This window comes from Schistocerca cancellata, chromosome 12 (assembly GCF_023864275.1).
Source record: "Schistocerca cancellata isolate TAMUIC-IGC-003103 chromosome 12, iqSchCanc2.1, whole genome shotgun sequence".
NCBI lineage: Eukaryota > Metazoa > Arthropoda > Insecta > Orthoptera > Acrididae > Schistocerca > Schistocerca cancellata.
In genome coordinates this window covers 56,305,826-56,322,192 of record NC_064637.1, presented here as the reverse complement: position 1 = coordinate 56,322,192, position 16,367 = coordinate 56,305,826, and the positions used below count along the sequence as shown (strand labels likewise).

General features: G+C 40.3%; 1 protein-coding gene across 5 annotated transcripts in view; it reads left to right on the top strand.

Moving 5' to 3' along the window:
• The window catches only part of LOC126109623 (lysine-specific demethylase 4B-like), a 387,367-nt gene that overhangs the window by 356,516 nt on the left and 14,484 nt on the right, over positions 1-16,367 (top strand). For all 5 annotated transcript variants that reach the window (XM_049914665.1, XM_049914668.1, XM_049914666.1 and 2 more), the window contains 2 exons: positions 4,501-4,617; positions 12,489-12,569. In XM_049914665.1, coding sequence (XP_049770622.1) covers positions 4,501-4,617; positions 12,489-12,563 — 192 coding nt within the window. In that variant the 3' untranslated portion in view covers positions 12,564-12,569. The remainder of the gene's footprint in view (positions 1-4,500; positions 4,618-12,488; positions 12,570-16,367) is intronic.

Sequence of the window (16,367 nt, the reverse complement as noted above, 5' to 3'; positions counted from 1 at the left end):
CTGCTCCCGTAAACTGAAGGGTAGGCCGAATGTAGGAAGTGAGTAGGTGCAGGAAAAGGTGAAATGCTTCAGTACTGCGTTTAACTTTACAGAATACTTAATAGCAAATAGTAGTCAATGACATACGTGACTTTGCGCTGAAGAGCACGTAGGTGCGAAGCTGGATAGGCGTCAACGTTAACTACTACTAGTAGCTGGAGAAACTATCATTGAAGTAACAAAGTCCGTAATGACTAGCCCAGTCCCCTATAAAGTAGAAACTAAGTTGCTTGGTCATCGTTTCGGAATCAAACGGGCTGAATCTGGAGCGGCACTCGTAGAGCTGCACAGCGCCGGCTAGAAGGCGCTGTCGTCAGTGTCAGTGTCGTAGTGCCAACCTAGTAGAGCGCACCTATGTTGTGGCATCGTAGCTATTGATACCACACAGCCTATCCACACACCACAAATGTAGTGTCCCTTGTCTAGTATCCTCATTACTTGCAGCATTTTGCGAATTCTCGTAGAGTTTGAGCCTGGTGTGCATCTGCACTGCAGGGATCGTTGGCCGTCCTTGCCTTAATTTTATATATGTGGTGTCTGTTCTGTTAGATATGTCCAAAAGAACAGATACCATTTTGTTCCAGCAGCCACTATGAATTAATACACATAGGAATTACAGACATTGGCTGCAAGTGAGCATCCATTTAAATCGATGTGGGAGGTCAACAATTGGTGCTGGACCTGGATCCAAACCCAGGTCTCCTTACTAGGCAGATGTGCTGAACACCTTTGTGTCTTAATCCATAGCGGCTGTTGGATCAAAATCAGACATATCTGAAAGAACAGACACCACTTATACGAGGGCAGTTCAATAAGTAATGCAACACTTTTTTTTTCTGAAACAGGGGTTGTTTTATTCAGCATTGAAATACACCAGGTTATTCCCCAATCTTTTAGCTACACAACACAATTTTTCAACGTAATCTCCATTCAATGCTACGGCCTTACGCCACCTTGAAATGAGGGCCTGTATGCCTGCACGGTACCATTCCACTGGTCGATGTCGAAGCCAACGTCGTACTGCATCAATAACTTCTTCATCATCCGCGTAGTGCCTCCCACGGATTGCGTCCTTCATTGGGCCAAACATATGGAAATCCGACGGTGCGAGATCGGGGCTGTAGGGTGCATGAGTAAGAACAGTCCACTGAAGTTTTGTGAGCTCCTCTCGGGTGCGAAGACTTGTGTGAGGTCTTGCGTTGTCATGAAGAAGGAGAAGTTCATTCAGATTTTTGTGCCTACGAACACGCTGAAGTCGTTTCTTCAATTTCTGAAGAGTAGCACAATACACTTCAGAGTTGATAGTTTGACCATGGGGAAGGACATCGAACAGAATAACCCCTTCAGCGTCCCAGAAGACTGTAACCATGACTTTACCGGCCGAGGGTATGGCTTTAAACTTTTTCTTGGTAGGGGAGTGGGTGTGGCGCCACTCCATTGATTGCCGTTTTGTTTCAGGTTCGAAGCGATGAACCCATGTTTCATCGCCTGTAACAATCTTTGACAAGAAATTGTCACCCTCAGCCACATGACAAGCAAGCAATTCCGCACAGATGGTTCTCCTTTGCTCTTTATCGTGTTCAGTTAGACAACGAGGGACCCAGCAGGAACAAACCTTTGAATATCCCAACTGGTGAACAATTGTGACAGCACTACCAAAAAAAGATGTCAAGTTGAGCACTGAGTTGTTTGATGGTGATCCGTCGATCATCTCGAACGAGTGTGTTCGCACGCTCCGCCATTGCACGCACGCGGGAGATCAGACAGTCTTGCTTGACCTTGCGGCGATGATGACACACGCTTTGCCCAACGGCTCACCATGCTTTTGTCCACTGCCAGATCACCGTAGACATTCTGCAAGCGCCTATGAATATCTGAGATGCCCTGGTTTTCCGCCAAAAGAAACTCGATCACTGCCCGTTGTTTGCAACGCACATCCGTTACAGACGCCATTTTAACAGCTCCTTACAGCGCTGCCACCTGTTGGAAGTCAATGAAACTATACGAGACGAAGCGGGAATGTTTGAAAATATTCCACAAGAAATTTCCAGTTTTTTCAACCAAAATTGGCCGAGCAAAAAATGTGTTGCATTACTTATTGAACTGCCCTCGTATATAGTTAGTGTGAGGACACCCAATTGGTAACCACACTTGAACTTGTACAGGAATTGGTAAAAGTTGTGAGCAATGAGGAAATCAGCATAGGGCACTATATTAGCTTGTGTGTATAAATCGAAAATTTAGGTCTCACAAGAGGCATGCTGGGGCAGTTGGTCCAGTTGTGATGACCCCTGTATCTGGATAGCACAGCGGTAAGTGCCTCTGCCTAGTAAGCAAGAGACCTTGGTTTAAATCCCACTTTGATACAAATTTTCAGTCTCCCCCATTGATTCAAATTGGTGTCCACTCACAGTCAATGTCTGTAATTCTTTCATGTTTTAAATCACTTGAAACTGAAAAAATCCTGTTAACCACTCTTTTAGGCTCAAAGTGCACGAGTGACTTATTATCCAAAGTTCACATCACCATTCCCTCACACATTTTAGCAGCACATATGAAATGATAGAGCTACACACAGTATGACAGTAAGCTCTGAAGTCTCAGTAAGAAAACTGTGCTCTGAACACTGCCGCTTCGTAGTCGTCTCACTGATTGTCATGGAGCAGCAGTCGTTGTTAGGGAATTAGTTAGTGCACACATGATAACAACCCTTCCACCAGCCTGCCACAGTTGCAGCCTGCCTTAATGTGGAATTGTTTATTGAAGAAGTGAATATGGTGCACATCTCACTAGGAGTATCACTGTAAGATTAAGAAGAGAGCCAAGCAATTTCAAGTGTGTGAGAAGTTCACAAGGGTTTCACTGTTAAACTTTACTTTCGTCTTCTCTTAAATCTATAAACTGTATCACAAACACTCCTTTCTGCAGCTTTGAAATAACTGGTGGGTGAGGCCAAAACCTGCTCTAACTGAAATCATCAAATATGGCACTCTTTCTTCTGCCTATGTCTGTATGGGCCGTCTTCTGATCTGTTGGATTGGTGCATAACTGTGTAGAGTTTTTGTTTTGCATGTTGGTATTACAGTTGCTGTGGGTTTATTTATCAATTGTCATTTTTATTTGTAGTTCATTGTTGATATTTGAGTGTACATTTTGTGATTTGGAGATAGTGAGTGGAGCTGTGGATGCTAGAAAAAGGAGTGCCAAGTCGAGAAATTATTTCTGACATATTCTTCTGTTGAGTTCAATAGAAGGATGACAGAAGCAGAGACAGCCAGAAACATTTGTGTCTGTATCGGTGTAATGCACCATTGTTTACAGGGCTATGGATCTCATGGAGAAACAGAATGAGTGGAGTTTCACAAGGTGTCTGTTTGTGGAATCTGTGTTGATTTTTATAGAAGAGTTTTTCATTCTCCAAAAAGTGATGATTCTTGAACATGAAACGTGTTCCATAATCCTACATTAGATAGACATCAATGATATAGGTCTATAATTGTGTGCATCTGTCCTACGGCCCTTCTTGTAAACAGGAATGACCTGCACCCTTTTCCAGTTGCTAGGTACTCTTTGTTGCTCCAGTGATCTACAATAAACTGCTGCCACAAGCAGACATGTTCTTTCACATAATCTTTGTACAATCTTAAGGATCTGGTCCTGATGCTTTTCCACTACTAAACAATTCTAGTTGCTTTTCTATTCAACAATCATTTATCACAATATTTGCCATTTTGACATTTGTACGACGATGCAAAGAAGAGACTGTGTTACAATCTTCCACTGCAAAACAAGTTTGGGAGACTGAATTCAGTATTTTGGCCTTTCCTCTGCTATTTTCCACTTCAGTGTGAGTATGGTCTCTGAGTGAATAGATAGATGATTTCAAACTGCTTACTGATTTTACAAAAGACTGAAACCTATTAGAACTGTTTTTCAGATTGGTCACAAAAATTTTAAGTTCAAAGTCATTGAACACTTCTCTCATTGTCCTCCTTATGCTCATTTTCACTTTTTTCAGCTTTTGTTTGTCAGTGAGGCTTTGACTTCTCTTGAAACTGAGATGAAACTCTGTTTGTTTATGGAGCAGTTTACTAACAAGGCTATTAAGCCATAGTGGGTCATTGCTATCCTTAAGACCTTGCTCAGAACATATTTGTGTATGGCATATTGAATGATGTTTCTGAATTTTTTCCATTTGTGTTCCTTATCCAATAGGAAAAAGCTTTAAAATTTGCACAGTAGAAACACTACCATACTCTTCACTGTGGTTTGCAGAGTATGGTGAAGTTGTAGATTTTGCTACAGCAGAGAAGAAAGACACTGCGAATGGCATAGGAAAATGCTTGTGCTCTCTCTCTCTCTCTGTTTCTCTTAAAAAAGTATTTGTGGTAATTTCTGCTCATTTGTTTGCACGTGAGGGGTTATTTCAGGGGATTACATCTCGCCACTTTACTTTTGCAGAGCCGGGACTGCTCACGCCTCGGCACACCTCTTCTCAACTCTGAAGTGGACGTATGGCTGAATGGCATGAGGTGTTCAGCAACATTTCAGGGAGTGACAATCAAGCAGGAGTTTGATGTAAGTACTGGTGTATGTGGCACTAACATTATGGATGTTAAGTTGTCTACAGTACAAAATAAAGTTCGTTGCACGTTGAAATTAGGGTAACCCGATTCTAATATCTTTGCAAAGTTTTTCACAGACATTATGGATAAAACTGGACATCATCAGAAATTAAAAAATAATTTTAAAGCATTTCTTGTTAACTATACCTACAATTCGTATGGATATCAGGATTCCTGAAGATGAAAATAATTCTTGGAACTTGAAAGAACAATATAAATAGAGTGTAACAAAAGTACTTTTAGAGACTTTGGGAACAGGTTCCTTATGCCAAAAAAAAAAAAAAGGAAAAAAGTTTGTAAAACACACATGCTGAAAAATCTTTTGTTTTTGAGTTATTAATGAAAGTTAAAAATTTATGTGATTGGAACTCATCTACACATAAATTTGTAATAAATGCTCGAAATGTCCTTCTCTTCCTTCTAATAACACATGCACTTGTCAAATCGTGGACTATCACACCATTTCAAATACTCCCTGATAGTTTTGAATGGTTTTACAGGCTCCCATAACATTCTGATGAAGAGTTTATGTATCCGGGTGGTCTGCTCCATAGACCAATTGTTTAATGTGTCCCCTGAGATAATAATGTAAAGGACTGAGGTCAGGGGAACATGCAGGCTACGGAACTGGTCCTCATTTGCCTATCTGTCTGTCACACTAGATACCAGTCGGTGAATCTCGAACACTGAGACTGAAATTTGCTGCAGCTCCATCATGCATAAACGACGTATTTCTTCTTCTTCAAGGGAGCACATCTTCTAGGAGTCTTTCATTTCTAGAAGATGTGAATTGATACAGTTTTCTTTCCTCTTTCCTCTAAAGACTGGCAAAGAGTGCTGTTGCAGGTCTCAGTTTTTGCTACACTACTGGCCATTAAAATCGCTATACCACAAAGGTGACGTGTTATAGACGCGGAATTTAACCGACAGGAAGAAGATGCTGCAATGTGCAAATGATTAGCTTTTCAGAGCATTCACACAAGGTAGGTGCTGGTGGCAACACCTACAATGTGCTGATATGAGGAAAGTTTCCAACAGATTTCTCATACACAAACAGCAGTTGACCAGCATTGTGTGGTGAAAAGTTGTTGTGATGCCTTGTACAAGGAGGAGAAATGCGTACCATCACGTTTCCGACTTTGATAAAGGTCGGATTGTAGCCTATCACGATTGCGATTTATCATATCGCGACATTGCTGCTCGCGTTGGTCGAGATCCAATGACTGTTAGCAGAATATGGAACCGGTGGGTTGAGGAGGGTAATACAGAACGCCGTGCTGGATCCCAATGGCCTCGTATCATAGCAGTCGAGATTAAAGGCATCTTATCCGCGTGGCTGTAACGGATTGTGCAGCCACATCTTGATCCCTGAGTCAACAGATGGGGACATTGCGTGAAAATGTAATCACATGTCAGTTCTAGTATAATATATTTGTCCAATGAATACGTGTTTATCATCTGCATTTCTTCTTGGTGTAGCAACTTTAATGGCCAGAAGTGTCTATGACCATTTGACAAATTGCTAGGAAGGAAGAAAAGTTACTGTTTAACATTTTTCCAAGAATTTTATTATTATAAATGGAACACAAACTCATAGAACCAGGACAAGATAGGAAGTAGGCTGTGTCCCATCCATAGGATCCATGGTGGGTGGCATTTGCCTTAACCAATTTAGGGAAACTGTCGAAAACCCTAATTTGAGGTAGCCCGACTCGCATCTTGGATATGAGTGCACTCTGCTACCCACTGCAGGGCCTTGCTTTATGCAGGTCATTAGGAGTTACTATCCTAGTAATGTACAGAAAATAAAAGGAGACTTGACATAGCTCTGCAACAGCTGTCATTTATTTACTTTTGAATTTCTGGTCCAAATGTTGGTATTGCGGAAGTGTTTACAAAATTTGAGGGGCAGTTAAATGAAAATGAGGCAGTATGAGAGAAAAGTAAGTAAACTTGTTATTATTTCAAATTTAACTGTTAATACATTTATCCAACTGTGAGACGAAACTGTAAATGTTTTCACGGAAATATGTTTGCAGTTGCTTCGGGTCTACCTAGGCATGCATCTCTCTGTTAGAGGCCAATAGACAGCCACAAATGTCATTATTCGAGATTCCAAAAATATGGAAATCATATGGGGAGACATGGGGATTTTGTGGAGAGTGTTTAAGGGCTTCCCCGTGATATTTCTGAAGCACAGTTGTAACGACCTTGGAAAACATGGATGGCCATTGTTCTGCAACAGAATTGCTGTCTGACAACTTGATGGTGTGTTTAAGTTTTTGCAAACTGTCCACATACCACTGTGTGTTAACTGCAGTGCTATGTTCCAGAAAGTCAATGTGGAGCAGATCAAAGAAAAAGATCATTGTGACTTTCTTCGAATGGCATTCAGATCTTTGGAATTTTTCACTGGAAGTGAACCTGTGTGCTTCACTCTTGGCTCTGATGCTTACTCCCTGGCTCAAAATTGTGATACTATGTTTCATCTCCCATAACTATATGAGACAGGAAGCAATATTCTTCATTGTGATGTCATTCCAGGTGCGGCAGTGTTTCACCAACCGCGACATGGTCGTGTATACAAACAGTGATCCAATACTGTCAAATGTTTTTTATTTCAGTCTTTGATCACAATATGAATTCTTTAGATTATGACCAGTATCAGTCTGTAATGATCATCCTCAGAACTATAATATACAAATATATACACCTAGTGAGCAGTGTGGCTTTCAACATAATACAGCAATATGTATCACAATACACTATCATACAACCAGGGAGATGTACAGAAAATATGGTAAAACATACCTTTTTTACACCATGTCCTAAAGTGATAAGGCCATAATGGCATCGTCAAAACATATAAATATAATCAGCATAGCATCGTCATAAAGATCTAAAATGAGGTGGAGAATAGGCCGCATCATCCACACAGTCATTATTGCAACTGGCTACTGAAGTACAGTAGCTGACAGAAATCTGTTTTCCTACATCATCCCTAGATGTGGCTACAGTCAGCAAAAAATGTAATCTGATAAAAACACATTATGTAAAATATATGTACCAGACTTTTAAAATTGATAACTCTCATAGAAACTAAATTGTGACACATTAAAAGACAAATGCAGTTACCCGTACAAAATTATTAAAAGAAATGTATGAATAGAATAGGACCGATCCTTTTTATGGTGAATTTACGGTCAACAATTAATATACGTATTACATTGCCTGTAGCGAAAAATCATGAGCCCACTTGGGTGCTCAATGGACAAAGCAATTTTGTGCCCTACGCCTACTTTGCTTTGTTTGATAATGTACTATGATAACCAAATAATGCCCCGTGTATTTATACCTAGCCTTACTTGATGATTTATGTCGAGAACAGTAGGCATTTGCCTTACTTCCATACATTAACTGCACTAATCCTGTAACTGATTATGTCCTACCTACTCATTGAATGTATAACCAGACTATATAATTTTGTTTATTGACTGTTAATATGTTGTTTAAAAGTTTCCTGTGAGAGATATATCACATTGTATGTAAAGCCCTCTAGTGGTTAAGTTCTTAAGATCTGTGCACGCCTACATAACATCAGATCATTGATCTGTCCTTTTTCAGCTGTTGCATAGACATTTTATCTTTCATAGGCAATGTAATATGTATATTAATTGTTGACCATAAATTCACCATCAAAAGGATCGGTCCTATTCTATTCATACATTTCTTTTAATAATTTTATACGCATAACTGTATTTGTCTTTTAATGTATCACAATTTAGTTTCTATGATAGTTATCAATTTTACAAAGTTATCAATTTTACATAATGTGTTTATATCAGATTATGTTTTTTGCATAAATGATGACTACATCTAAGCTAACTGTAGCGACATCTAGGGATGATGTTGTTGTTGTTGTTGTTGGTCTTCAGTCCAGAGACTGGTTTGATGCAGCTCTCCATGCTACTCTATCTCGTGCAAGCTTCTTCATCTCCCAGTACCTACTGCAACCTACATCCTTCCACTTCCCTTTTTAAATTTTCTAATCTACCTGCCCGATTAAGGGATCTGACATTCCACGCTCCAATCAGTAGAATGCCAGTTTTATTTCTCCTTATAATGATGTAGGGAAACAGACTTCTGTTAGCTACTGTACTTCAGTAGCCAGTTGCAATAATGACTGTTGGGACGATGCGGCCTATTCTGCACCTTATTTTAGATCTTTATGACGATGCTGTGCTGATTGTATTTATATGTTTTGATGATGCCATTATGGCCTAATCACTTTAGGACATGTTGTAAAAACGGTACGTTTTACCATATTTTCTGTACATCTCCCTGGTTGTATGATAGTGTTTTGTGATACGTATTGCTGTATTATGTTGAAAGACACACTGCTCACTAGGTGTATATATTTGTATATTATAGATCTGAGCATGGGCGTACCCAGCAAGGGGCAGGGGAGGGGGGGGGGGGGGGCGCCCCCTAGAAGATATTCGCAGTTTTTCACTAGTTTACTGTTTTATTAAATAAGAAATGCTGCATGTTTTCTTGGATTGTACAAGTGCATTCTTGTATTTAAAATGTTTATTAAAAGCAGTTTTTCACTGGTTTACTGTTTTATTTAATAAGAAGTGCTGTATGTTGTCTCGAGTCCTTGTTTCCTGAGACTAGTATGACATCCCCCCCCCCCGCCCCCCCCCCCCCGCCCCCCCCCCCGCCCTCCCGCCGTTCAGATCCTGGGTACACCCTTGGATCTGAGGATGGTCATTAGGACTGAAACCGGTCATCGTCTAAAGAATTCATATTTGTGATCAAAGACTGAAATAAAAAACATTTACAGCAGTGTTGTTGACATTCTGTTCAACTTCCGCTCCTCTGGTAGCCTGTGAGGACCTGACAGTGCACAAACTTTCCAGAACTTTTGTCATGATGATATGAGTGGTACTGTGACTGATCCCCCTGTCCATTATTGATCATATCTCGCAGCAGCATCATCCACCACAGCAGCATCATGTCCTGTAGCGACACCTCGCCTTTTCTTTGAGACCCGCAGTATTTTTCTCTCATTCCTGGCTTTCCTTTGTTTCTCAGCTTGTCTCAGTAGTAGACACAGTTTATAGTAATTTTTGTAATTTGTTATTTATTGGCATGAAACATGTAATTACATGCATAGCAATTAGTAGTACAATACAACAGTATACAATCTAATTTTACTTTATGAGGTGCATTCAAGTTCTAAGGCCTCCGATTTTTTTTCTAATTAACTACTCACCCGAAATTGATGAAACTGGCGTTACTTCTCGACATAATCGCCCTGCAGATGTACACATTTTTCACAACGCTGATGCCATGATTCCATGGCAGTGGCGAAGGCTTCTTTGGGAGTCTGTTTTGACCACTCGAAAATCGCTAAAGCAATAGCCTCATGGCTGGTGAATGTGCGGCCATGGAGAGTGTCTTTCATTGTTGCGTAACGTTAGCTTGATGTGCGGGTGCGTTGTCTCGGTGAAACAGCACACGCGCAGCCCTTCCCGGACATTTTTGTTGCAGTGCAGGAAGGAATTTGTTCTTCGAAACATTTTCGTAGGATGTACCTGTTACCGTAGTGACCTTTGGAATGCAATGGGTAACGATTACGCCCTCCCTGTCCCAGAACATGGACACCATCATTTTTTTCAGCACTGGCGGTTACCTGAAATTTTTTTGGTGGCGGTGAATCTGTGTGCTTCCATTAAGCTGACTGGCGCTTTGTTTCTGGATTGAAAAATGGCACCCACATTTCATCCATTGTCACAACCGACGAAAACAAAGTCCCATTCATGCTGTCGTTGCGCGTCAACATTGCTCAGTAACATGCCACACGGGCAGCCGTGTGGTCATCCGTCAGCATTCGTGGCACCCACCTGGATGACACTTTTTGCATTTTCAGGTTGTCATGCAGGATTGTGTGCACAGAACCCACAGAAATGCCAACTCTGGAGGCGATCTGTTCAACAGTCATTCGGCGATCCCCCAAAACAATTCTCTCCACTTTCTCGATCGTGTCATCAGACCAGCTTGTGCAAGCCCGAGGTTGTTTTGGTTTGTTGTCACACGATGTTCTGCCTTCGTTAAAACTGTCGCATCCACGAACGCACTTCCGACACATCCATAACTCCATCACCACATGTCTCCTTCAACTGTCGATGAATTTCAATTGGTTTCACACCACGCAAATTCAGAAAACAAATGATTGCACACTGTTCAAGTAAGGAAAACGTTGCCATTTTAAGTATTTAAAACAGTTCTCATTCTCACTGCTGGCGGTAAAATTCCATCTGCTGTACGGTGCTACCATCTCTGGAACGTATTGACAATGAACATTTTAAAACAATGCGCATGTTTCTATCTCTTTCCAGTCCGGAGAAACAAAATCGGGGGCCTTAGAACTTGAATGCACCTCATATAATAGGAACTTAAGAATGTAGTCCAAATTATTTGCCATAATAATACTTTAGATTTTAGTTTCTACTTATCTTCTACAGTTAATACTATTGTTTCAAACATATACATTGAATAGATAGACAGAATTTTAAATTCTATAAACAATTCCTTACATGATGTTCTAGCATCTTTTTTGCCTAATATTCTCTAGGCTCTTTTCTGGAGTTTAAATACACAGTCTACATGAGTTTTGGAAGCCCCGCCCCACAGTGCAAGACCATATGCTAGAAATGGATGTATTAAACCAAAATACATCATCCTCATTGTTTGGGTATTGACATAGGGAGCTATTCTTCTTAAAACATACAGGCTAGATGATAGCCTTGCACATACATTGTCAATTTGTTGTGTCCATAGTAGTTTTCTGTCTATGCATATAGCAAGGAATTTACCTATAAATTTTTTTACATTTATGCTGAGATTAAGAATATCATTTCCCCAACATAGGCCTGAAGTGTCATCTGCATACATTGTAATGAAGGTATCATTATGCTGATCTTCCAAATAATCATGAAAGATAACACCTCGGGCATCCAAAAAGACAGTCAATGTGACTTTTCTGCTGATGCTTGCATTTTGAATTTCTTTTGAACAGGTGAGCTGGTGTGCTTCCATTGCATGCTTTGTCTTATGGAGTCTGGTCCAAAATTGTGAACCCAAGTTTCATCACACATTAAAATCTTGTTTAGAAAAGGGTCACCTTCCCTTTCATAGCATTCTGTCAAGTCTGTAAATACTACAAATCTTCTTTCCTCGGATTGTCGCATTAAGTCATTCAGGACCCATCTTATGCTTGTTTTGCTGTAGTAGAATGTGTTACTGATAATGTTATGTTCACCTTCATGGATAATGTTGTCAGGAAAGGTATTGAATGAAGAAGTTGTCACTTCTTACCAGCTGGGAGGTACGCTGCTCACTGGTCACTGAGGTTCGACCATTTTTGAATTGTTCTACCGACTTATAAAAATTTATGTCGTTCGTACAACTTTCACCATACTGTGAAATTGTTCGAGAAAAGATTTTAACAGTAGTTGGTTTTTTACCTACAGAAAGCAGAAAACAGATCACTTAATGTTGTTCAACCAATGTGCAAACTTTGAGTAGACATGCCATTGTTAAATGCAGTATTGAGGTTATAAGCAGTACAATTTTTATCCATCAGCTGTTGTCAGCTCGTCACAGTGATACTGACCTAAAACAATGAAAGTACAAAACTTTTCCCACAGACTGGTCCATTTCTATATCAATTTGTTTTCTTTAATTATTGAATACCCGTCATATATTTAGTTTCGCATCTGACTGACATTTGTTTAATGTAATGCTTCTACATTCCAGGTTGTTCTGAAGAACTCAGAGAAGAGAACATTCAGACATGAAGAACTTTTTCGCGTTAAGGACGAGAATTTGTGATAACTGGTAAGGAATTTAAATGTCATAAAGAGAACTGGCAGTTGTATCTGCAATACTTTATGAGGTACAGTGACAATGAGAAAGATAATAAGGAGATTTTTGCAAAATTTTATGTAATTTTTTCCCTTAATTTGCTTCCTAATCTTATTGCTGTGCAAGATTCAGTTAATTTGCTGAGAACAATATTACCTGCTGTGAGGATAGTTGCACATTATGTAAGAGAATTGCCTCACTTTTTTCAAATACAGGCACTGTATCTGCATAGTACAATATATTTAGTTATGATCTACTCCTTATTTTTCAGTTTGTCGGATTCCATTATAAGAGCATCATGCTGTGATGTGTTAGAAGACAGGAAAATATATCGAGTGCTAGATCTTCCTTTTGTTGCAGAATAACTGCTGATTTTAGAAAACATGCTGTCTTATTTGGCAATGTTTCTGTCAAAAGGCCATTAATTAGTTTAGAGGTAATCATGGATCTGAACTGGTTTGGTGCACTGTAGATTTCCTTACTTTTCACATAAATATGACAGAAGTCTTCATATCTTATCATAATGATCTATTTTTTCACAGTGGACCATCATGATTCCAAATCTGATGTATGGAAAAATTGACAGTATTGTGGTTGTTGCTTCACCTTTCAAGTCTGTTACGTTCTTTTCTTTTCATATTGTCTGTGATATCCTGTTGTCAGGGTATCTCACATTCTTCTAATTTGCTGTGCCTAAATCTTCACTAGAGGCATTATCCCAACGTCTATTCTCTTATCATCATGTCTTTGACTTCTTGTTAAGACACATGTTATATGTATTGTACAGAAAAGTATGGAGTTTTGCTACTCTGTATTAATGTGTAGTTTTTCAAATTGTAATGCAACTTATTCTTGTTTCAAAAAACATGCAATTGCTTTGTATTGTACTTAATTTTAACCATTTCCTGATATTTATGTATGTCATCTGATCTACATCTACAACATACATGTTCCACAAGCATCAATCAGTCCATTGTAGAGTGTACTTTGTACCATTATTAATGTTTTGTGTCCTATTCTGTTTATCCATTGGCTGGCTGCATATCTTTGTACATTCCCTATTTTTTATTCTCTTTTAATTTCTTAAATTTCTCTGTTCCATGGGACCATGCCAGCCAGAGGCTCTCAGTCATGGAATGAGTCTACACAAAAGGTCATAGTGCTCAGGTAGCTCAGTTAGAAGAGCCTTGTCTGCGAAAGATGAAGGTCGTGGGTTCAAGTCCCAGTCTGGTTCAAATGGCTCTGAGCACTATGGGACTTAACATCTGTGGTCATCAGTCCCCTAGAATTAGAACTACTTAAACCTAACTAACCTAAGGACATCACACACATCCATGCCCAAGGCAGGATTCGAACCTGCGACTGTAGCAGTCGCGTGGTTCCGGACTGTAGTGCCTAGAACCGCTCTGCCACTTCGGCCCGCCTCCCAGTCTGGCAGAAGGTTTTAATATGCCAGGAAGTTTCAGTCAGTACATAGTTTAGAGGATGTGGTTTAGAAAAATTATAAACAAAGGAATTAAAGGGCTAATAACATACTTTCTTGTAATGATCGCTATGCAAACTATACATGATATGCTCTGTGAAAGGCAACGTTACCAGGTTTGAGTCCAGATCTGGCACCACAACCTGTATAGGTGATCTGTACACAAATGTTTCTATCAAGCTTTCCTGTATATGAGACACAGTATGGTGAAGGCAGCCAGTGCAACGAAAGATCCATTAAGGTAGGATCGGTGAGTAGTGGTAAAACTTGTAATGGCTGTCGGATGCTAGCCAGTGGCCACACAGGTGTATTCAGAAAGGAGCTGCTGTTGACATTTGGTGAGGGAGCAGCAGAAATGTGAAGTTCTAGTTAAACACACAAAGTCATGACAGACACGTGTTCACGATGGGGTTAATACTGCCTGTTAATGAAGTGCTAAAGGTTCGACACCAATAAATAAATAATTGGTGAGGTACATATTTCACAAATCCAATATCCTGTGATAGTGCACAGATATGGGACAAGTCAAAACATTTAATTCGTTAATATTTTCATGTTATTAACAATCACATACAAGGGTTAAAAATACATACTCCAGATATTACCTAAACACAGAGTTTGATTCATGGCGAACAATGTCTATTTTAATGACTTGCAGAAGACAAACAATGTTGTTAATAAGGTTCCCGTTGCAGACAAGCTAAGCAAGTGGAAGAGATTGTTGGAAACAGTTTGGATGAACTGTGTATTGCAGCTTGCATAAATTTAATGAACAGCAGCTTATTTTCAGACAAATGCCTCTCTGTTGCCTTTAAATAATTTTATTATTCAACTTGCATTTGGACTCAGTCTATCATTATGGAATCAGCCAAAGGAGGAGGTAACAGACAAATGATTACAATTTCACAAAAATTGGATGATTCATTCAACAGAAAGTGCTTTCTGAAATTGAGCAAGTCAGTAATGCATTGTTCCACTTCTGGCCCTTATGTAAGCAGTTATTTCACTTGGCACTGGCCGACATAATCATAGGATGTCCTCCTGAGGGATATCGTGCCATATTCTGTCCAATTGGCATGTCAGATCCTCAAAATACTGAGCTGGTCGGAGGGCCCTGCTCATAATGCTCCAAACATTCTCAATTGCAGATAGATCTGGCGACCTTACTAGATAAGGTAGGGTTTGGCAAGCATAAAGACAAGCAATAGAAACTCTTGCCATGTGCAGGCAGGTATTACTTACTGAACTGTAAGCCCAGCATGGCTTGCCTCAAAGGGCAACAAACTAGGTCATAGAATATACACTACTGGCCATTAAAATTGCTATACCACAAAGATGACGTGCTAGAGACATGAAATTTAACCGACAGGAAGAAGATCCTGTGATATGCAAATGATAAGCATTTCAGAGCATTCACACAAGATTGGCGCTGGTGACGACACCTACAACGTGCTGACATGAGCCGGCCAGAGTGGCTGAGCGGGTCTGGGCGCTACAGTCTGGAACCGCACAACCGCTGTGGTCGCAGGTTCGAATCCTGCCTCAGGCATGGATGTGTGTGATGTCCTTAGGTTAGTTAGGTTTAAGTAGTTCTAAGTTCTAGGGGACTGATGACATCAGAAGTTAACTCCCAAAGTGCTCAGAGCCATTTGAACCATATTTTGCTGATATGAGGAAAGTTTCCAACCGATTTCTTATACACAAACAGCAGTTGACTGGCATTGCCTGGTGAAACGTTGTTGTGATGCCTCGTATAAGGAGAAGAAATGCGTACCATCACATTTCCAACTTTGATAAAGGTCAGATTGTAGCCTATCACGATTGTGGTTTATCGTATCGCGACATTGCTGCTAGCATTGGTTGAGATCCAATGACTGTAAGCAGAATATGGAATTAGTGGGTTCAGGAGGGTGATATGGAATGCCGTGCTGGATCCCAACGGCCTCGTATCACTAGCAGTCGAGATGACAAGCATCTTATCCACATGGCTGTAATGGATCGTGCAGCCATGTCTCGATCCCTGAGTCAACAGATGGGAACGTTTGCAAGACAACAACCATCTGCACCAACAGTTTGATGATGTTTGCAGCAGCATGGACTATCAGCTCGAAGACCATGGCTGCAGTTACCCTTGACGCTGCACCACATACAGGAGCGCCTGCGATGGTGTACTCGACGACAAACCTGGGTGCACGAATGGCAAAACGTCATTTTTTCGGATGAATCCAGGTTCTGTTTACAGCATCACGATGGTCGCATCCGTGTTTGGCGACATCGCAGTGAACACA